The sequence below is a fragment of the Lissotriton vulgaris genome, chromosome 5, assembly GCF_964263255.1.
Source record: "Lissotriton vulgaris chromosome 5, aLisVul1.2, whole genome shotgun sequence".
Lineage (NCBI taxonomy): Eukaryota > Metazoa > Chordata > Amphibia > Caudata > Salamandridae > Lissotriton > Lissotriton vulgaris.
In genome coordinates, this window is record NC_141693.1 from 203,851,448 (window position 1) to 203,875,350 (window position 23,903).

The 23,903-nt window shown below is 45.9% G+C and overlaps 1 protein-coding gene across 1 annotated transcript in view; it reads right to left on the bottom strand.

The window, feature by feature from the left end:
- Window positions 1-23,903, bottom strand: part of MAMDC4 (MAM domain containing 4) — a 607,580-nt gene that overhangs the window by 473,829 nt on the left and 109,848 nt on the right. Inside the window, exons 6-7 of the mRNA XM_086921169.1 lie at window positions 21,551-21,635; window positions 17,806-17,928 (exon numbers count right to left, since the gene is read on the bottom strand). Of these exons, the coding sequence (XP_086777295.1) occupies window positions 17,806-17,928; window positions 21,551-21,635 (208 nt within the window). The remainder of the gene's footprint in view (window positions 1-17,805; window positions 17,929-21,550; window positions 21,636-23,903) is intronic.

Here is a 23,903-nt window from a genome sequence, read left to right on the forward strand (position 1 = left end):
GTTATATGAAATAACACTCAGGATGGAGGGGGATATAACTAGAAAAATAAGAGCACTTTTTTGGGAGAAACTCTCTAAGGGCTATGACATTCTTCTAGCTGAACAAGACTGGCCACCTGAATTTGTCAGGGAGTGCCCACATGGCGAAGAGATAATGATGCCAGCCTTCTCAAATCACATTCCAATTCTAAAAAATACACATATGCCAGAAAATGGGCAGTAGCTCAGGCTCCAGCATTATATAAAAATCATGTAGGATGGGATGAAGACTCTCCTCACCATAAAATACAGTTAAAAAATCAACCTACTGCACAAAGGCAGTATCAAGTTAAGCAAAAAGCTAAAAAAGAAGTCAGGGAGATTTTAAATCAACTTGAATACCTAGGGGTGATTGAAACATGCACCTCGTCAATGAACAATCCTTTGTTTCCTGTCTCCAAACCAGACAATTCAATCATCTAGTGTTGGATTACAGACATTTAGACTCCTGTTGCATAACCTTTGCAGTACAAAATGCATATAGTGCATGTTAGAAATGGGATCCCTGGCTGGCCAGGGCTCTCACCAAAACCAGTCAGAGATCACCACTCTAAGTCAGGGTAAGGGAGTCACACACCAAGATAACCCCTGCTCACCCTCTAGGTAATGTGGCGCGAGCAGCAAGGCTAAACTCAGAGGCTATGTAGGTTAAGCATTTGCACGCGCACCCAGTAACAACACCCAAGGCCCACCACAAAGGAAACTCCACACAAGGTTATATGTAAAAATAGCCTTTGTATTACACCAAAACACATTAGATAAAACACACACTTTACAATGTGCCAACAGGCACGGGCAGAATTTACAGGGGATTATATGTACATGGGACAGGGCCACATGGACCACTGTCAGGAATCAGCACTTAGAATATTACTTAGAACATAGAATGTAAAATCACTCTAGCACAAAATTAGCACATATAGCGCACAACCAGTAACCACTGGTAACAGGTAAGTACCACCTACGCAACCCTAACCACCTTAGGAGAATGTCACGCAGGGAACCAGGACCTTACTAGCACCACCTGTACTAGCAAGAACAACCGCCTAAGTATCATAATACCTGTAGGGGTATAAGCACATTACACATGATGCATCACAACACATTCAGAGGTGTAGGGAAGGAAAACACATGATGCATAACCAACACATTCAGAGGTGTAAGAACAAGGCACATGACGCATAAAAACACATTCAGAGGTGCAGGAAAACAGAATTGCGCCAAACTCACATGAGTCACCACCTGTGACTGTCCCAAATGTCAGGGGCTAGGACGCCCTATGTCCCAAAGTCAGGGGCCTAAACGTGGCAGCTGCCCACAAAGTGCTGCGCAGCTGTGTAGACAATGAGGGGGCCACGTGGGAGCCTCACAGGCTCTGAACAAATGACTGGGCCTCCCAGGAGCCTCTTGTGGCTCAAACACAATGTGGGCAGGGAGCCTCTCTGTGCTCTGCAGACCAACTGCGCCGTCGGTGGAGTCCCTCGTGGGGGGACTCGAAATATACTGGTGCACCAGAGCCGTGGGAGTCCCCCTCCTGGGGACCCGAAATACACTTATGCCCCCGGAGCCTTGCAGGCTCTAAATACACGAAAATGCCTCAATGCCCCCAGGAGCCTCGGGATTCTTGAACAAGAATGCCGGCTTTGTTGGAGTCCCGCTCAGGGGACTCGACAATGAAATGCCCCCTGAGCCTCTCGGCTCTAACAAAGAATTCCCCGGTCGTTGGAGCCCCCCTTCTGGGGGCTCGAGATCAAGTTAGGCCCCACGGGCCTCCCAACACTCCGGGCCTTGCACTAGAGGAGAGGGGTGGGCACCGGCAATGCGCCCGACGCCCCCTTCCTTCACTGGCACTCACCGGGTCTCTGGAAGGCGGGGGCTCCTTTGCTGTGTCTCCCGGGGCTCCGTCTGCTGGCGGCGTGCTGGGCGCTCTCGGCGGAGACTGGGACTCTCCCTCCATTAAGCCGGCCACCCCGGGGCTCTCCCTCACTCCTGGGAGCCCCGTGGAAGGCGCCGGCGGCGGGCTTCCTCTCCTCGTCTCACCCAAGCGCGGGGTGGGCTCCCGTCCGCTTCCGGTTTCGAATAGAGCATTCCGGGTGTCCCTCGGTCCCGCCCCTGGCCTGCCTGACATCCTGCGGTGCCTCGGGCGGCGGCGGGGACAATTTCGCAGGGCAATGCCGGGTGGGCACCGGCTTTAAAGATAAATAAAGTGCTCCCAAAGCGCTAGTGAAAAATAAAGCGCTCTCTGCGCTAGGGCACAAATAAAGCGCTCACAGGCGCTTGCGGGGACAAAAATACAGTGCTCCCAGCGCTCAGACAAAATAAAGCGCTCTCAAGCGCTAGGGGCCAATATAAAGCGCTCCCAAGCGCTAGGGGAAAGTTCAGGCCCCCAAAGTCAGCAACCAAGTCCTTCAGGAATGCAGCAAGGCAGGTGGGGGGCAAGGCTGGGCCAGGGGCCAGCTCACTGGGCCCTCCAGTGAGGAAGGCAGTCCCTAGTGGCGGTTCCTCCTGGCCTCCAGCAGCAGCAGCCCCCCTCAGATAGGATCCTGGAAGAGAACAGATTGCAAGATGACACAGCCCCTTCTTATACATGAAATCCCTTTGTCTGTAGGTGCAGAAAATGGGGGAGAAACCAGTCGCAGCTGCTTTTGGAGCACTCTTGATGTGCTCAGCCCCTCACTCTATTCACTGGCAGGGCTAGGGTCGTTAGACACACCACAGGGGGCGGAGCCAGCATTGTGTGGGGAAAGCCCAGCCCTATTCAGGACCCAGGTGCACTCCTCCCCTCACATCAGCATGCTAATCTCACACTCACCACCGGGCAGACCCATCATGGTTCATGGAGCCTGGCATCCCAGCCAGCCCCAGCCAATCACACGCCAGCACCTTCACAGCACACGCACAGCCATGTCTAGAAGTGGCACTTCTACACTAGACACATACACGCCACATACATCATTTCGCAGCATTCATTCACACGAGACCGCATATACCAGACTCAAGCCTGTACACCCCACGCATCAGGAACTACCAGGGACACATACATTCCCCATGCATTCCTATGGGAGGGCAGGCCTATCTCACCACGCACTCATCGTGTGCACGCACTTTCCACTGGGACACAGTGAGTGCGCAGAACCCAAAAATCACCATAACCAGGTCACCATTAAAAGCAAAAAGTTTAGGGGTGAACCTGCCAGAAGGGCCAAGTCCAACAGTGCAGCATTGATGAATAACATTGTGCGGAAAAAATATAAAACCACATTAGACATTTCGAATGGGTTTTTCTGTCAAAACATTGCATCTGAAAGCAGGCATTTGATCGCTTTCTCAATTATGGGGACACAGCGACAATTTTGCAGTCTCCCCCAAGGATTCAAGAATAGTCCAGGGTTATTTTCAGCCAGAGTAATAGAGTTACTACAAACATATGATGATGAGGCATTATCCATTAATTCAACAGTCTCATACCTACATAAAGGATACCACACACTTCTTACAGATAATAAATGGAATCAGTTTTGAAGAGGATGTAACAATCTGGCTATGTTCAATAGATGTGAAATCTTTATACACAAGCATCCCTCACGATTTAGGCATGGAAGCAATCGAGAATATTCTAGTACACTCTGATCTCTCACAAGACTTTCAAATCTTTCTAATGCAACTTATGCATTTCACTCTATATCAGAGTTATTTTTCTTGGGATGATCAATTCTTTGCACAGTTGTCCGGGACTTCTATGGGCAATTGTGCTGCACCTGTCTATGCCAATGCATTCATGATATACTTTGAGGAAAACAACATCTTGAATCAGACACCTTGGACCACGCATGCCATGACATTCTTGCGATACATAGACGACATTTTTGTTCTGTGGAGAGGAGACCATGACTCCCTACACAAAGCAGTAACTGATCTTAATCAAATCAATGACCGGATTCAATTTACATCGGAGATGAACCAGCAAACCATCACATTTTTAGATGTGAGAGTGACAAGGTTTCAAGATCATTTAGAGACCGATCTCTACAGGAAAACCACTGACAAAAACAATACCCTCCATTACAGTTCTTATCACCAAAAACCATTGAAAAATCATCTGCCATTCTCACAACTTCTCCGTGTCAAACGGATCACATCTGACACTACCAAATATGATGAACAAGCATCCAATATGTTGGAACGTTTTGCAAAAAGAGGATATCCTCAAACCATCTTGGCCCAAAGAACGCTGTGACAAGATCACACGGCAAGATGCATTGATCACAAAACCCAAGGACAACAAGAGAAGACCTGTGGTCGTATCCAAATACTCTGAGGCCTCAAGGGCATATAAAACTGCTATTCTGAGACACTGGCCAATCATCTGTCGAGAACAGGATTTTAATGGAATCTTCAGTGAACAGCCACTGTTTGCCTACAAAAGAGGTAACAATCTCAAAGAACTTATCAAAAACCCCAAATCCACATCCACAGTTAAATACAAAGGCAATCAACCTTGTCTCAATTGCCAGAACTGCAACAACATGATCAAAGGTCCCGTGATCAAACACCCTATGAAGGGCACCGATATCAAATTGAAACTGAACGCTACATGTGACACTGAAAATGTCGTGTACATCATCAAATGCCCGTGTGGACTAATATATACTGGGAAAACCACACGCAAACTGAAACTGAGAATAAATGAACATAAGAGCAATATAAGAACTGTCAACATGAAATCCAACTTAGCTCTACACTTTAAAAACAACAGACATAATATCAGTCAGCTCAGGTTCGCTGCTGTGGAGGTGGTCAATAAGCGAGACGACAGAGACAATAACAACTTTTTATTGCAGCGTGAAAACCATTGGATTAAATTCCTTCAATATATGAAACCATCTGGTCTCAATGATCGGATGGAATTTCAATGTTATCTGTAGAGAATTTCAATGTTAACTGTAGAGAAGCGACTTTGATATGTACTGTTCTATTATGTTTTGTGTTATCTGCACATAGGTTTTATGTTATTTTGTTCACTGTGATACTGACGCCTTTGTTGGGCTACACCTCACTCCTGTTCCCGCCCCACCGCAGTTGTCAGGCGCTGCCGGGAAGCCTAGCGGAAATTACCTTCAGGTGAGGAGCAGGCGAGCGGCACTGTGCTCGGCCCCTCCCACCTTTAATCTTTAAAAACCCCAGCCACAGCGCAAGCACCGATTGATAGTGTGCATGGAACGTGGAGGTCTTGAGGCGGAAGCCGGGACCTGGAATGAAAGTTTGATGCTTTAGCGGAAAAATGTTTTAAAACCTGCGAATTCCTTCGCTTTTAAAAAGACTATTTGTTAAAAAGTGTTATTTTGTTCACTGTGATACTGACGCCTTTGTTGGGCTACACCTCACTCCTGTTCCCGCCCCACCGCAGTTGTCAGGCGCTGCCGGGAAGCCTAGCGGAAATTACCTTCAGGTGAGGAGCAGGCGAGCGGCACTGTGCTCGGCCCCTCCCACCTTTACAGCTACTAATGAACCATCTCCCCGGGAAGCGCAGCGGACGAGTGCAGCGGGCGCGTCGACGGCGCGTCGAAGACGCGCCTAAGACAAGCCCGTCTGCGCCCGTCCGCGACCGGCCGGGACCAAGGGCAGACCATGCTGCCCGTCCCAGCGCCTACTCTAGGTCAGCACTTCTGAGCTATAGATACAAAGGACAGGGTTTGCTACCAAGAGACACCCTTAGCCGCCTCTGCTCCAATGGCATCCTGTCCCAGGGCTGTCATTTAACCACCCCGACGCTACAGCATACGCAGAGAGACGCACCCCCGCCACCGCTCACCATCCTCTACCTAAACACTCGCTCCCTGGTTAGACACCAGTTGGATGTATTTCTCCTATTAGATATAGAGAAACCGGACATTCTCCTACTCACGGAGACATGGCTAAACCCTGACTCTGCCCCTGATATTATTGCGGCACTACCTCCCAACTATTACATCATCCACGCTGACCGCACCAGCGGGAAAGGGGGTGGAGTAGCGGCTATCATTCGCTCCAACCTTTCCGTCACCCATCTCGCTGGCCTCTCGCTGGAGGGATCAGACAATCTTGTGCTAAAAATCACCACCTCAAACTCGACAATTACATGTGTTTTACTGTACAGGCCCCCGATTTCAATGCCTACTTTTCCCATGAACTTGGCCGACCAACTTGCTAACCTAGCACTCGAGCACCCCAAAATGTTTCTGATTGGAGACCTAAACTACTGGTACAAAGACCCCCTGGAGGGCCCCCACTCAGCCGAACTGTCGGACCTTCTCACCAATCTTAATCTCACCCAGTTAGTCTCCTCTGCTACTCACTGTAAGGGACACATCCTCGACCAGCTGTGGTCCAATACCACCTGCACCACCGCTCCTACTATAACACCATGCATTTGGTCTGATCATGCCCTCCTGCAATTCAACCTCTGCATCCCCCCTATGACCACCGCCACTCCTGTTGGAGGCGGGTCAGCCAGGAATTGGAATCCAACCAATAAATCTGCTTTTTTGGAGTCCTTAGCCAACACCACTCCACCTACGCAAGACGAGATCAACCCCTCGGTCTCCTCGCTTACCAGCTGGCTCAACACAGCCAGGGACTCTCATGTCCCTCTCAAAAAAATCAAACGGGCAAGACTCGCTGACGCCAACCGATGGTTCTCCACTGACCTTAAAGTAAAGAAGTTGGCCCTACGTCAACTTGAACGCCAATGGCGTAAGAAGTACGACCCTGACTTAAAAGAGACCTTTACGAAAGCTAGGAAAGAATACATGACAGATATCCAGACGGCGAAAGCGTCCTACTTTTCCTCGAAAATTCTGGAATCCACAAATAAATCTAAAGAGATCTTTTCCATCCTCAATGATCTTACAAACCTCGACACAGTCCGTCCTAAGATCACTCCGACCCAGACGCTATGTGATTCACTTAACGTCTATTTCATCGATAAAATACAGGACATTAAAGCCAGCATCCCTCGTCCAGTGTGTCTTCTCACCTCTGGCATGTCAATTAAACCTAGCCACCATATCCTGAGCAGTTTCCCACCTATCACCCAGGACCAATTTCAAGAACTTTTATCTAGAGTAAAATCTGGCGCTCCTTCAGATAGTTGCCCGCCCCACATTTTAAAAGAGTGTTTCCTGGCCCACCCAACTCCTGCCCTTACAATTTTGAACAAGTCCTTGACTCTTGGCCTAGTTCCGACAGCCTTCAAAGAAGCCATAGTCATTCCACTTCTAAAAAAACCGGGGGCTGACCCAGCCTGCAAGGCCAACTTTCGCCCGATCTCACTGTTGCCCTACCTGGCAAAAGTCCTTGAGGCACACGTGGCCAAATGTTTGTCCAATTTCCTCGAGGAATCCTCCTGCTTCAACCCCCATCAGGCAGGCTTTCGGCCGGCCCACTCAACTGAAGCAGTAGTCACGACAGTCCTGGACACCCTGCGCGACTGTGCGGACAGACGCTCTCCACAAGCCCTGGTGCTACTAGATCTCTCGGCCGCCTTCGACACGGTCGACCACAACATCTTGGTCGACCGTGTCGAACAAGCCGGTGTCAGGGATCTTGCAGCCGGTTGGCTGAGATCCTTCTTGACTGGCCGTAACCAAACTCTACGCCTTGGTGACTTAATGGGCACCAAACAGGATATCACCTGCGGAGTGCCACAGGGCTCCTCCCTATCCCCTCACCTATTCAACCTGTACATACTCCCTCTGATTCAGACCTTGAGAGATAATCAGGTGAGAGTCTTCAACTACGCAGACGACTTACAGCTGCTGTTCACCATCGACAACACCGAAGACTCTATACGGCACTTCCAGTCCACAATGAATTTCATTAAAACCTGGATGGACCAAAACCAGCTTAAATTAAATCCGGGCAAAACGGAACTAGTCCTGACCGGCGAAAGTAGCAAGTTCTGGGGCCCGCATTACTGGCCTCCCGAACTAGGCCAAGCCCCAACACCCTCCTTGTCAGCCAAAACACTAGGAGTCACTGTGGACCGTGACTTATCCCTCAAAACTCAAGTTGGTCAAGTGGTCTCCAAGTGTTTCTTCCAACTGAAGAAAATTCGGAAGGTACGCCGCTTGCTTAAATCCGAGGCACTCACCCAAGTGGTGATCGCTACTGTATTGTCCCACCTGGACTACGCTAACTCCATCTACCTAGGTCTTCCCAACTACCTAGTGAAGCGACTCCAGATGGCACAGAATCATGCAGCAAGGTTAATTTTGAATCAACCTAGGCGCCAGGCAGCCACTCCCCTCCTTAAGAAATTACATTGGCTCCCTGTGGCCCAGCGATGTGCCTTCAAAACCGGCTGTTTAATCTTCAAGTCCTTATATCACAAAAGCCCATTATTCATTAATAACCTGATTTCCAAATACACCCCATCCCGCAACCTTCGCTCTCTCCACCAGAACCTCCTGCAGCCACCTTCTTTCAACTTAAAACGCGCAGGAGGCCGCAGGTTTGCCACCCTTGCCCCCCGCTTGTGGAACTCTCTTCCGTCGGAGACCCGGAATTGTCAGGATCTCCTCTCTTTCCGGAAAGCCTTGAAGACCTGGCTGTTCAGACAAGCATTCCAATAATCCTCTTCCCTCTATGTTCATGTTATTACTGATCATAGCGCCAAGCAACCAATCGGTGATAGTGCGCTCTAGAAATACTTTTATAACATAACATAACATAACATAACATAACATAACTTTATTTGAGTATTGTTTCGCTTAGTTTCTTTTTCATTTCCTTTCCTCTATATTCGCCAACCTGTCCGTCTATGTTTGGTTCCTTCCGTTACTTTGTGGCACCACTCCAATATGGCCGCCAAATCTGTAGTCCTCTTTCCGTACACATTGCTCCTTTCAAACTTACTTCCGTATATATGGAACGCTTGATTCACATGCTATGGCAAAGGGCGCATCAGCAGGACGCGTGATCTTGCTTCATTCTCTCCGTAAGTGCTGACATACCACGCAACGCGTTCCAACTTGGTTCTGAACTCGCGGTCTTTTCACAAATGTTATGTGCTTTGTTTTTCTCGCTCACGGTGACTATTTGACTAATTTCCTTTCTCCGATGACACTCGACCTATCTGGCTTTGCTCAGTTTTCAGCATTTACTGTAGTTTTGGTTCGTTTTTCATTTCCTTCACGATCGGTGATATTGGGACTAGCACGTTCCTGGGTGCTTTTCTTTTCTACGCTATGCTCACTATTTATTATCACTTATAAGACACATTCATGATTACAAGAATGAATTTGTACATTTAATTTGTTACTCGGTGGATCATACTTAGATTGTATTATTATCATTTTTTAGGATTCCCCTGACGAAGGACCATGTGTCCGAAATGCATTGGGATATGATGTCATTATGTACACAATGAATTTGGATTTACAAATGAAATGGAACTTCATGGATTTTGATGAGAGATTCATGTGAATTAAACATGAGGAACATGAAAACAAATTTGGTTTAATCTTTTGCGATATTTGGAACACTTGTTAAAGAAACTTGCTTGTTTCATTGCGGTTGTGCTCAAAGAGCTGGCATCTACCCTAGGTGTCACTAACCACAAAATAGAAGTGATTATGACATCTATGGCCCGATGGAGCTGCTGAAGATTCTACACCAGTTCAAGGTTTCTTTGAGTGACTTTGTGTCACCAAGCACATTTTCTGATGAATGGGACTTTGAGACTATTAATAATATGATGTCAGATTTAGAAATGTCAGCGAAATTTATGGAACATGACTATTTAGAAGGGTCATCAGATTATGAACAAATGTATTGTTTTAATCATTATGGTCACCATTATTTGCATAAATCTGCAAGCCCTAGGAATGTTTTTACATATAATCAATGGGAACATTGTCCAACGTCGCCAAAGGGCAGCTCAAAAACATTTTATGAAAAGTTTCCATACTTCTTAGGTTTTAATGTGACAAATCCAGAAACGTTTTATTTCAAAAATGTAAATAAGACAGGAATGAAAACGATGTTGACCAATACTAAACAAATTTATTCTCAAACTTTTATGCTCAGCTGTCTACATTAGGTTTTGACTTTTGGAAAGACAAAATTGAGACAAAAACTGTCTGGGGCACGAAAGACTGGCAGGTGCAAGGTTTAGAATCCCTGTTCAGAGCCTGCATTATACCAGATAAAATAATGTTTTTAAATGACACTATTCAACAAACTTCGTGTTTTGGCCTGGCTAAGATAAAAGATTTTTAAAAAACGTCTATACCTAAACCCACATCTGAGAGTAATAATACTACAGAAAAGGAGGTTGACGTACCATATATTTTAAAACACAACAGAACTAATCCTGATTGGAAAAAATGGTTAATCTGGCCCACAGACACTAATAACTGTCAAGATAGATTCCTAAACAAAACACAGGGGTTAAAAATGAACAGGCCAGATCAAAGATATTCCCAGAGAGAACATCCAGGGATAGTAACAACATACAGTGTAGGAAAACTATGCCTCGACTGGCTACAGACATCCACACTTCCAGAAACCAAACAACACATATCTTTACTTAAAGAAGGCAATGATTTGCGAGATTTCTTAATGGGGCCTTGCAAACCACGTCAAAAACGTTTCATATACGCCGGTATATACGCTGTGTACAATGAAGCTTGGAAAATATAGAAAATGGAAACTGCAGAAAGAATACGATAAATTGATCGCATTAATTTAGAGAAAGCTCTCTCTGTAGTGGACAATGGGTTAACGACTCTGCCCTCCAGAATATATTTGTTGGACAGCATTGTATCCTCTGCAATTGACATAATGGAGCAGGACTTGCTAATGTTACAACATGGCCAGACTCAATTACGTTCTATAATGCAGTTAGGCTGGACGTTGCAAAATCTTCGTTCCGGCTATGTGCCATGGCGTCTAATAAACACAACGTTATTGTTTGCTGTATTTAACCTTACAGATAAACAAATCACTTTGGCACAAAGAGGAGCAGACTATACGGTGCTGAGAATTGAAAAACTGGAAAGATTACCATTGACAGTTTCTGAGAAACCTGTCATTGAATGGATAATACATGGCACCATTACGAAAACAGTGACGATTTTCCAATTTCTGTATTGTCTACAGCATATACCAGCGGGCCTGTATGAAAGGTTGGGTAAAGACCTGGACTTTACCATACACACACAAATGTTGGAGTGAGGGAAAAGAGGTATTCCTTAGTGGTAAAAATTGTAAGAACTCACTAAGTGGTACACTTTTGAGCCAAGGTATTAATTTACACGGAGCCTGTGAAGGATCTGCAAATAACTTCTCTTGCCACCTGCACGGTACACCCTCCACAGAGATAGAACCAATTTTCAGGCAGCTATCAATGGCAGCTACGTTATGCTCAATGACCACAGCTGTTGTGGCATGTTGCCAGGAAAAACTTATCTCGTTAGTGTGTCATCCAGGGTCACTTGTTGTATGCAGGTATTGTATCCAAAGAGCAAGACAGACAGGGAGACGGAGTTATGGCCTTCACTGAATATCTCTTCTATACGAATTGATACTTTAAGCAGAATGAAAGCCATTCTTTTGCAAAAAACTGTGCAACTGACATCGTCTAAAGAAACGTATGATCTGCAAGTTGCAAGGACTTCTGCAGAGATACATGCATTATTATCAACAAACTGCCCAGTACATTTTGCAGACATGTTAAGTCAAATCTTAAATATGTCTGATACCAGAGGCATCGCACATGTATTTAAGATTATTTTTTCGGGACTGTTAACACCATTTGGAGCAGTCCTCTGCATTTTTCCAAATTTCGTGCACTCTGTGTTCGGCGGTCTGCCTCTCATTTTGGGACTCGTAGCGGGAATTCTATTTTTATTCCTTCTGCTCCGATATGGCAAGTCCGGTCACCAGCGATACCCAGAATACCATGGAACAATGCCTCCTTGCCATGTGGTATCGTGAGAGAATTACACAGATTCTTGACTTGGCTCGTTTAAGAGATCTGAACACAACTTGGTTTCTATTGTTCAGACCAATCTGGCAAGATTGCATCTTACCTGTTCTACGATGCCTGCTTAGCGGAGAGGAATGCGTGTTGGAGATTTGTCTTACACTTCCATCCGAGCTGCCATCGGATGTTGACGCCTTGCTAGGTCCGGTAATGACTCATGCATCGTGTTGTCCCCAACGGCTACCAATCCTGATGACGGCATTCATTGATGTCTCACCAGTAAGTCTAACTGAGGGTGAGATACGAGGATTAACAGGCACACAGGTACCATCTGATATGAACATTGCTAATGCGACACTTGGCGCTGACGGCAATACTTCTCATCTGTGCACATTTGATCTACTTGATGAAATAGTTCCACTTTCCCCTACTGTGGTAGACGATATCTTTGCCAGACTAGACGATCTGATGTTTTCTCCTGATACCGAGAATAACTCTTGATTCATGCACACAGCGTTCCCTGAACTCTGAAATTCGGCCTTCCCGTTTTCACTTTGGAACTCTATTTTTCTCAAACGATTGCATTTTTTTCACCCCCAAAAACATTGAACGTTTGGCACAGACTAATCTGCTTAAAGTAGAACTATTCTTTGAGAGCAAGAAATTCTTTTTGAATACTTCCTAGAGGAAATATTTGGCCTTATCGTCAATACTATAAATATTGATATGCTATGTTATGTTATGAAATGGTCTCAACCTTTTTTTCTGTATTTAAGAGCCATTTTCATAAATGTAATTACATGATTCATTCAGTTTGCATTTCAGATATGATACTTTATGCTTAGAATGACATCATTTTCCTTAAATGCACACAGGAGAAATGCTCGTTTTTTCTGTGTACAACCATTTCAAGTGCCTTTCATGTATTTTGGGGAGGGATTGTAAACACATGCCTTAGATATGTTCAGTGCTTATACATTTAGTTTATTGAACTTAATATCGTGGAGTGGGTGTTGTAAATGAATCTAGGACCCTAGAGTAATTTTCCCGATTCATGCCCTTATATAGGTATAAATTACCCGATCCTTATATAGGCATAGAAATCATTACCATATTTAGACTGAGCCTATGCAGCCCAAATACGGCATGGCTACTTCCACTAAGTTCCGAGAATCAACAACGATTTCTATGCCCACATTTGCCCACACAAACACACACTGGTTTGGAGCAGATCGACTAACTACTTGCCTGACGCCCTGCAGCAGCAAGTTATGTTATGTTATGTTAGTGTGAATTTGTAGAGCGCACGTTCACCCTGGGGTTTCTTGGCGCTGTGTACCGCTGGGGAACCCGTCCTGGCTTTCCCTGTGAGATGGTCCCTATTGGGCATCCCCAAGGTGAAGCCAGGCGTCCCCGGAAGTGAGGGGGCCGTTGTGGAGATTAAACAAACTATTGCCCAGAGTTGCAGTGTGGGACCCATGGTTAGAAAGGCACGAGGAGAGATTTATCAAGCCTGCTGACATTGGTTCCGTACCCTGCCGCGTCGGAAATTGAACCCTGGTCCCGAGCCGACCTCTGCTTCTGGGTCTGCCGCCTTTAACCGGTGAGCCACACTTCTCCACTTCTCCAAGTGCCGAAGGAAGCCGACCCTCCAGCTGACGCACTGAGAGACGCTGTCTTTTCTCCTGCCGAGAAATCCAGCTCCAGTGTTTCCAGGCTACCCTTGCGGGTTGCTGGGAAATCGAGTCCTGAGAGAGAGATACAAGACCTGCTTCATTCTAAAACCCAGGTACGGAGCTGATTAGACCCTTAGAGAATTCTTGGATTGATCCTTGGCAGAGAAATACTAAACTAAAGCTACTCCCCACTTACTTCTTCTCTTGTACTAGACTTAGGTTAGGTACACGGGGGTAGGCGTATTTCAGAAGCATCAGTTGAGTACTTTTAGTGATTATTTTATTACTGCATGTATTTTATACGTTTTAGGCAACTTATGGCTTAGAAACCATTGGCCAGATGTATCAAAGGTATTTACCCATTGTGCGCCTATGGGAAAATGTGTTCATACATATGGCCCCATATCATGCTTTTGCAGTACTACTTTATAATACTTTTCGTATTATATACCCTGTACTTTATAACCAGTATTACGATTGTAGCAGTACATTTCTTATGCTTGAGAAAGAAGACTGTTCAATAAATACCTTTTATTGAAAACATCCGTCTCTCTATTTTCTCAGCACCTCTGGTGAAACGAAGCATGCACGATTGACTGAGTAAAATAGTTATCTATTGTTTCCGCGACTCTAGAGATTGATTTCTTATTCTTGGGAAACAAAGTTGTCATGTTTATGCAGTTGTTAGAAACTAATCCCTTCTTGTGAATTCGAAAAAATGTTTTAGTGACTTCTGAGCTAGCTGGCACTCACAATTAAGTTTAATATATACGATAGAGACCTAGTCGACCTCAGTCCTACGTCTAAACTATAGTATATGTTATTCCAATGCACAGAGCCTATTGGAATATAGGGATTACACTACAGCATCGTTGAGAAATAAGTGTATCCCTACTCCTCCCAATGCAGCCGTCACCATGGATCTATCCAACCCAATCTCAGCGCCAGGGAGTTCAATTTGGTGATTTGTTGATCAGTGGAATATCCCCTTGCTCTCCATCTATCGGTGGCCATGTCCATCAGCTCCCATGAATATCTGTCCATGTTTTTATATGTTTGTATGGGACCCTACGATGGATTAACATCGGAACCCCCATGAGACCCCCTGGTGAGGCCAGAGTGGAATACTTGAACATAGCGCTTTAGTTCCCATTAAAACTGTCTCCTGAAGCATTAGGATGTCAGCCAAGTATCTTTTAGCCTGTTGGAGTATGGCCCCTCTTTTAACTTTATCTAGCGGCCCTCTGGCATTCCAACTCCCAATCCGGAGATCTCCCGCCTGGAATCACACTCCATCTATAGGAACTGCCATCAAAGGGAATCTGGTCTGCGGTACAGAGGACACTTATCATCTAGTGTGCGAAAAGTGGCCCTGTGTAGTGGTGATGTAGTGCAAACATACAACATGTGTACCCCAACTCCCCCCATACCTCAAAACTGCTGAAGTATCTGTTTGGCAGATATGGCTTGTGAACCCCAACCAGAGCCCCCAGCCCACCGCCGCCAATGGTTTCCCTGTAACTTGCCCATAATCAGAGGGCGTTACCCCTGACTAGTGTAAGTATAGCAATGGTACTAGCCTCCTTTTAACCGTCGTCGGTCTGAGCAAATGTCTTCTGTTGTCCCCCAGCTGGAGGATTACCTATGCGGCTATGAGGCCGAAGTCCCTTGCCAAGGGACCCTGTTAATTTGTATCCTCTTTTTTATTTCCAAGCATCTATTATTAACATAAAAGTTGTGGCTCCCTCTCCATACTGTTCAACTAAGTAACCTTTTATGGCAGCATCCTCTGTATATCACCTTGAGAACTCACGAAAGCCAGAGCTCTGTCTGTGTAAGGTTTGTCATGGGATATAAACATAAATACTCCATTAGTGCTCAACCATATCAATACATTGCTGCCACCAGGTAAGTCTCTAGCAGAGGTCAGCACTCATCTACCCAATAATTGCTACATAGTGCCTAACTCCCACTGTGAACGACACTCTGGGTCATTCAGCGTCTGTTAGATCGTCTGCGGCACACCAGGCCACTAGGTATATGGACTCTGCTCGCCTGGATTAGGACAGCCCTCCATATTTAGAGATAATCCTCTGCCCAGCAGGGATCACAGCAACTGAAATGGAGCTGCCACTCGGGTGGCTGCATTAAAGGCACTGATCCTTTACTAAGTTGGCTCTGAAGTTGATGAGCCTAGTCAGCAAAGTTTTTTGTTTTTTTGTTTTCTTTAACAAACTCCAAAAGCAGGATTTTGCTGTTGAAAAACAAAACATAATAGTCCTGATACACTTGAAGTATTACTCCTGTGAGTTTAAAGTGGATCCCTGTTCAAGAGAACCGAGCTTTCCCTGGCCGTTCCAACAGAAAACATATACAGTGGAAGTACTGCCCTTAATACGATGCTTGTTGTGACATAGATTGACCGACGGCCTTATGGCGGACAGGCCGTCGCCTAAAGGTTTGTGATGGTGGAGCCAGCTGTGGTTCCACTGGAAGAAGCCTAGCAACTCCACACACTTAACTGGTGTGGGCAAAAACCACAATTTTGGAGGACAAAGAATCTGCCAAACTATAAATAACACCTTTTTGTTGCTGGGCCTCCATCTGGCATCCTCCACCACACTGGACTCCTGACCGTGTCTGCCTATTGAAAATCACCCTAGTTCACCAAGATGATCTTCGTCAACCTCTTCTATGCACCTTGTCTGCACTCTAACATCTCCACACATTAGAGTGTGTCCCATATGTTGTCTTAAACCTCATTGAGACACAGTCAACCAACTCATTCAATATTGATCTATTCATGAGTTATAGGGTGGTTAGAGACATACTCAGAACTTTAAACTCTGGCATGTTTTGAAGATAATTTACACATGGAAGGATGATGTTCCAAACTACTAAGGGATATTGTCCCAAACTGAAAATAAACATACAAGGATGTAGGATAGAGGAGTTGGGTGGGTGTTTCTGTGCCTCATCAATTTGGAAAGCAGTGGTAACTCAGTACCCTGCCCTGTGATAGATAATCATGTCTTTATAATATGTGGAGGCCAGCGGTAACTATATAAAAACGTGTATCCATGTAAATTATAACTGGCATCTTAAACAATTAAAGTGCTAACTAGCTTTTTAGCTCTGTTTCTTTAGAACATTACATTCCATGTACAACAAAATGTGTGATGTAAAGCCAAATTTGGCAACACCGCACTCTGACATTTTCAAAACGCAGCGATGCGCTGTATTTACAAAAATACGGCGCACCCCTGCGTTTCCCCTAGCGCTGACACTAAAAAAACTGCCTAGCGCTTGCGCAGGCACTCTTGCGTCATGTTGCACGGGTGCCTGCGCTGCAGGGGGGATTGTTTATGTGCATGAAGGTACACCTGTCCTGCACATAAACAATCTTCAAAGGCGATTTGCTGTTCCTATGCTTGCTGCATAATGCAGCACACATAGAAAGAGCAAAATCAGAGGAAAAATTAACAATTTCTCCTCAAATCGCTATCCTACGACCAGGTTTTACCGGGCCTTCGTTGTTGGTGCTGCTCCAGCCTTGTAAATATGGGGCATCATCAAAAAGCAATGGGTGTTGCGGTGGAATACCCAGTGCAACACCCATTTCACGCCCCTTTGTGGACTGCTGCGATAAGGGGAATAATTACAAGGTGGCTAAACGCCACCGTGTATGTATGGTGTAGACAGCAATCCCCCTGGAGTGATGCCCTGGTCACTTTTTATGGCAGCAACCTCTGTTTATCACCTTGAGAACTCAAGAAAGCCAGAGCTCTGTCCATGTAAGGTTTGCCATGGGATACAAATATAAATATTACATTGCTGCTCAAGTCATATTAATGCATTGCTGCCACCAGATAAGGCTGTTTGTTTCAGTAGATATTTCCCTTTTTCCATAGGTCCATAAGAAGATACAAGACTGAGAACTTAAAATAGGGTTGGGGTGAAAAGTAATGATGAAATCATGTAATATAAAGAATAAAATATAACCTCTGGTCTGTTTATTCTATATGGTCACAGAACTCCTCCGTGGCTTGCAATACAAATTTACAATCTACCATAGGTGGCAGTTTTACCGATGGAGCTCAAAAGGGTACCAACGAAACTCACAGGCTGCTTCGTCTTCGTCAGCGCCGGATCCACAGTCAGCTGTGCCATCACAAACCCGATCCGGCTCAACACACGAGCCCTCGAGGCACTGGAACCAAGCCTGTGGGCAGGCTCGCTTAGGCTCTAGGTAAAGGAGGAAAGAGAGAAGGGAGCAGAGTTATTATTGGACAGTTACATCAGGAGTCTACCCACAATTTCCATCTCTCACAAACAGCACGCTACGGCTAGAGGGCATCAGTGCTTAATTTGATCCTGTGGTTTCCGGTGCCCAGCACAGGCACTTAATTGTCAACACCGGAACTTGTGACAGTCTGCCAGAAGGTGGTGCTGTCTAGCTAATTCAGAGATGACCACAACCACGGTTAATTCCTAATTCAATATACATTAAAATGACTATTACCTGTTGCTCAAGCTATTATTATAGCTTTGGGAGCTTGAAATAGTCCGAATTATCACACTTGCAGGAATGTAGTTGTTAGTAGTTGTATTCTTACTATCATGTACAGTATAGCAGGTGCAATGTGTGGTGTAAGCTGCAGCAGGCTCCTGATGAGAGGCCCTGGCACTTATGTTTTTTACAAATTAAGCACTGGAGGGCAGAGGTCCAGAACTCATCTGTTCCATGGGCAGCAGGTGTAGGAAGTGATTCTTTGTGTCAATTCCATTCCATTCTATTCTATTCTAGGCATTTTTTAAGCACTGGGAATGACTCCATCTGGGAAACAGTCGGAACAACGTGGGCAGAGCAACGCGTGTTCCAACATCGCAAGTGCTACCACGCATTTGCGTGGTTAAGGCAGTGCGCAGTCCAGTTGCTGCTGGGCAGAAGCAGGAAAGATTGGGAGAGCCAGAGGACACTGTAAGGTAAGTGGGGCTGGGGTCGGGTTTGGGTGGGGTCGGGGAGGTATTTAGTGCTGGGAGTTCAGGGTACTTTTAGGGCTTAGGGAAGGGCGTGTAGTTTTTAGTGTTTGGGGGTGCAGGGAAGATTTTAGTGCTGGGGGAGGGGTTGGTTTTTAGGAGGAAGGGGGGAAGTTTTATGTGTCAGGGTGGTGGCTTGAGTCCGTTTTAGTGCTCATGGTGGGGGCAGGAGTCTGGATACTTTTAGGGCTTGGGGGCAGTGTATTTTTTACGGGTCGGGGGTCGGGTAGGTTTTAGGGTTAGGGGTGGGCGGGTCGTTTTTAGGACTGGGGCAGGGAAGTTTTTAGTGCTATGGCTTAATTTTCAGAAGGGGGTAGTTTTAGGACTCAGGGCGGGGCAGGGGTTGGGAGGTTAAGACTTACCTGTCAAGTCTTAACCTCGGATATGTCTTTGGCATACATGCCTTAACAACGTATATTTCGTTGTAAAGGCATGAGTGGTACAGGTATATGCGTGGGTAAGAGCAGCCACAGCCCGTGGAGGGAGTTGCGGTGGGGCGGAGAGGCGGGGAGGGGGAGGGGCAGGGTGGGGGGGTGCTAAAAACTGGAGTATGGATAATTGAAGGTAAGTAAACAATTTAATAAATAAAACGAATTTCGTACCGCACCCTGCATCGCATTTTGCGATGCAGGGCGCGCTACGAAATTTGTTTTATTAATTAAATTGTTTACTTTCCCTCAATTATCCATACTACAGGTTTTAGCACCCCCCACCCCGCCTCTATACCCCACCGAAACTCCCTCTACGGGCCGTGGCTGGGTAAGAGTTGCGTGGTTGAGATCGCGTGGAGCTGGCATGCGTGGTGAAAGCATGGATGGTTCCATCACATAACCACCTTCATCTACTTTCAAAAATAGACCTTTAACTAGATATTTACTTTAGCTAGATATGTTAAAAAAAAATGAGGACATGGTGGAAAACGAAGCGAAAATAAGTCAATGAGGATCGAATTTACACTACAAAACACGCTGGGCCTCTTTTATGAAAAGTGACGCATTGCTGCGAGAAAACAGCGATGCGTCACTTTTCATTGCGCCCTACTTGTGACCCCAATGATGCGTCATATTTACAATATGACCCATCATTGCGCAAGGACTTACAGATACGTCAGTATTTCTGACGTATCTGTAAGCGCAAAAGTGACGCATTGCTGGAGTGTGTCACAAAAGTGACGCAACTCCAGCAATGCGTCCTTTCACATGGGACAAGCCCCATGTGAAAGGGCCTGCGTCAGTCTTACGCCTGCTGTGAGGCAGGCGCAAGATTTTGACGCAACAGCGTCCTAGAAGTGACGCAGTGAAATCTCATAGATTTCACTGCGTCACTTCTACGACCTTTCTTGCGTCAATACGCCCCCCTTGCATACATTATACCTGGCGCAGGTATAATGTGGCGCAGGGGTTTACAAAGTGACGCATCTACATAGATGGATCACTTTGTAAACATGGCGCAACTAGGCGCATTTTTTACGTCACTGGTGCGTCACAAAAAGTGACCACCGGCGGCGTAAAAGTGATGCACAGCCTCATAAATGAGGCCCGCTGTATACATTAGGAAAATGTCTTTATATTCATGGTGGAGTGGTGTGGCTCACTGGTTAGAGGCGGCAGACCCGTAAGCAGAGGACGGCCCGGGACCAGGGTTCGATTCCCGACGCGGCAGGGTCGTGGACCATGGTCAGCGGGCTCGATAATTCTCCCCTCGGTGCCTACTCCAGTCAGGGACCACACTCGGCAACTCTGGGCATTAGCTTCCCTCATCTTCACAACGGCCCCCCCAGACCGCCGGGGATGCTTGGTCGCACCTTAGGGATACCCATTAGGGACCATCTCTCAGGATGAGCCAGGACGGGTTCCCCAGCGGTCAAAGCGTGCAGATACTCCTCCGGGAGTCGATTCCTAGCGCATTATAAACCCACAATTAAATTAAATTAAATAATTTGGCTTCCTCACACTGAGATTTTATTTGAGAAACTCCAAGACCAGGGGAATGATGTGCGTGGGGAGTGGGCTGTGTATGGCACGGCAGGATTGTCCTCTAAGTTTATGAAAAACGACAAACTTTTATTAATATATTCATTTCACATTTGTATACAGCGCAGCTCCTTCTTAACTACTCATCAGCGTGGTTTACAAAAGCAGCGACAGGTAGGTATCTAGAGCTCCAGAACGGTGGCAACCAGAATATCTTTACAGTAACAGAAGACAAAAGCAATGAACTAGAACTTAGATTAAATTCAGCATTATATAAAGAGTAGCAACATCTGGGCGAGAGGAGTGTGCAGTTAGATGGAAGACCGAAGAGTGGAGGCAGCTGGAGTGGGGAGGAGAGAAAAGAGAAGAGGAGGTCGTTTGGAAGGAAGGGAAAGGTTTTCTCTACAAGGAAAAATATTTTCCTTGTAGAGAAAAAAAGTTGGCCGGTGCCTTTGCCCTTGCACTGCAGATTTGCTGTAAATAAATATGTGTGTATGTATTCGCACGAGAAAGTTGAATTCACAAACGTATGCGAATGCCTGGAACCCTTTGATCCTAACAGTTTTCCATCTGTACATTGGAAAAAGATTGCAAACTTCGAAATGCTTGACTGGACACTGGCAGATCTAAATGTCCTACTTTTTTGTAAATCCCACCCTGAAGTGTCCAATAACTTTCTTATCTAGGTTTGGACCAATCACTGTGTTGGTGATCTGGCAAAGAAAGGAGCGGGTGTGAACATCATGGTTACGTTTAGGTAAATAATGGGTGGAGACAGTGGGAAAAACTAAGTAAGACATGATTTATGCAAATGCTTCCAAATAATGAAGGTGTAAATAGGCCCCAAAGCTCACGTGGAAGTGCACAGTGGTGGAACGATATATCGTCAATGGCCAAGTCCGCTCTGTTGGAAAAATTCCGAGTTGATGAGAGAGTTATCTGTGGAGAAAGTAAAGAAAAAGAGCTGGTTTGTAGAGTAAATGTTTTTGAACTGGGGATGGCTTGATTCTTCTTACCCAACTTCAACACTTCACACTTTTAACACCACATTCCCAACAATGTACCCACTCTCTGGTCTGCGATGGGAACCTGGGCACCATATGCGAGGTAATGCCGGAACTACTAAGTCCACTGCGATGCCATAACCACTGCGACAATAACAGCCATAACACCAGCCCTAACACCTGCAGTGCAAACATTATCTAAGTGCCAAATAAAAACACAGCATACTGAATCACATGACTTGATAACCAGGATTCCTCCTCAAAGTGAAGGCGATTCTTTGCTTGCAGGCCTTGGCCTTCCTTATGCATTTGGATGTTTCGTAAAATGCCATCCACGCCAACACTCCCCTGTCCAGCTACTGATTCACAACTGTGATGGTCCTGGAGATGGATTGGTTTGCTCAGTAATCATAAGATTTTCTGAAAAGTGCTGCCTCTTAAAGGCAGGTAGGGCTGAGTACATTACATCAGTCTGTTCCGTGATATGGGAATGACTCTACCACAGCCCTACAGCACTTGAGCATATGTGTTTCGAACTCTTACAGATTCTATAGAGGCCTGTTTGGTGTTGTAGGTGTTCAGCATGGGAATAAATGAAGGAGTCTCTATCATTTATCATGAAAAATCATCCTACTGGGAATGCAGCGTGTTCCTGTTGGTGATTAAAATGTGTCTTCATTAAGTGCAGCTCTTGGGCCTAGGGGAAGAGCGTGCCCACCACCTGCAACCATCTGTGCCCATTAACCCCTGACTAGCAGTGCCTAGGGATCACCATTCAAAATGTCGGCACAGATTGTGGTAGCCTCTTCCAAAGTAACACAGAACTTATCACAGGGATGCTTCTCAGATAAGGATCCATAGCATTGTGCTTGATGCAGTTTTGGCACTTTTTAGGTTGAGGAAAATTAAATTTTGGCCATGTTGTGTTCCCTAGCGCGTACCCCACCGACTCCATGTACCAGCTTAAAGTGCATGTAACTTCCCTCCTGTGCCAGCTATGAAGACGCAAATACATTTGCGTCCACCGTTAACATGTCCTCTTTCAGATCCACCATGAATGGATTATATAGTCCGTTCCTAAGTATGCTATGCCACCGTCTTTTTGTAGTACACTTTTCATATTTTTCCTGCTCTAGCAAGAGTAGGCCCTGAATTCCTGCCATCTGAACCTCTTTTGTGGCTCCTGACTCTGCCCAGGCTACCTCTGTACTCGTGAACTCTGTCCTACTTTCAGCGCGGCCCCTCGCGCTCAGCTCAAGCCTGCTTTCTGCCAAGACTGACTATAACCTTCGAGTTATCTGTTCCGCTCCCCGAGAATACATTCCTGCCTACTAGATCCTGTAAACATCCTCTCCAGCTGCAGAGCCAAAGGGCCGACCTGTCTTAACGCAAGTAAATCATAACCTCTGTTGCCATGCTTCCATGGAAGGCCCCGTGCCCCACGCTTCACATGTAGACACTCAGGCGCTTATACACGCATCCACAGTTAGCGTAGAATAGCTTCTGCCCTAGAGACCTTTCCGCCCAGATAGTATAGTTCCTAAACATCAGATATCAGATATGATAGAAGTACAAGTTGATCTGACATGCCAGACTTCTGTCTCTTTCCGTCAGTGTAAATGTCAAGTCCCCTGCACCCCGTCAATCACACGTCATGCAGCTGCGCGCGCATCCAAGCTTCCGATTTCTGCTGACATTGCAACATTCTGTTAGCACCACCCCTTGGTGCCACCCACTTGCGTCACCTATCAGTGACGTTTCTAGCACACACCTCTAGTTTACGCCTAGTTCACGCCTAGTTTACGCCTCTTGATGATGTACTAGTACCACGTGTATACTGTTATCTTGTCTTCTCTCAGCTGTTACGCCTCTTACATTGATTCTTATGGTATAAATCAAGTATATAAGCTATGTATTGTTAATAAACGAGAGCGCTCTATCCCTTCTGACACCCCTGTGGTGGTCAGAACATGATATCCTGATTCCTTTATGAGGAATAAAACCCTTAGAAACTCTAACACCACGGACTCTGTTTTTTTCCATTCTGATTGAGTTATTATTGATTAAGTACTTACCTGCATAGAAATTAAGAGAGTAAATTAATTATTTACGTCATTTTGGCGCCCGAATAGGGACCCCTCCCCCACCTCACGCGCCGGTTGGTGCGTTGCAAACTCTGTCCCCTGCCATCAGTTAGACGGAA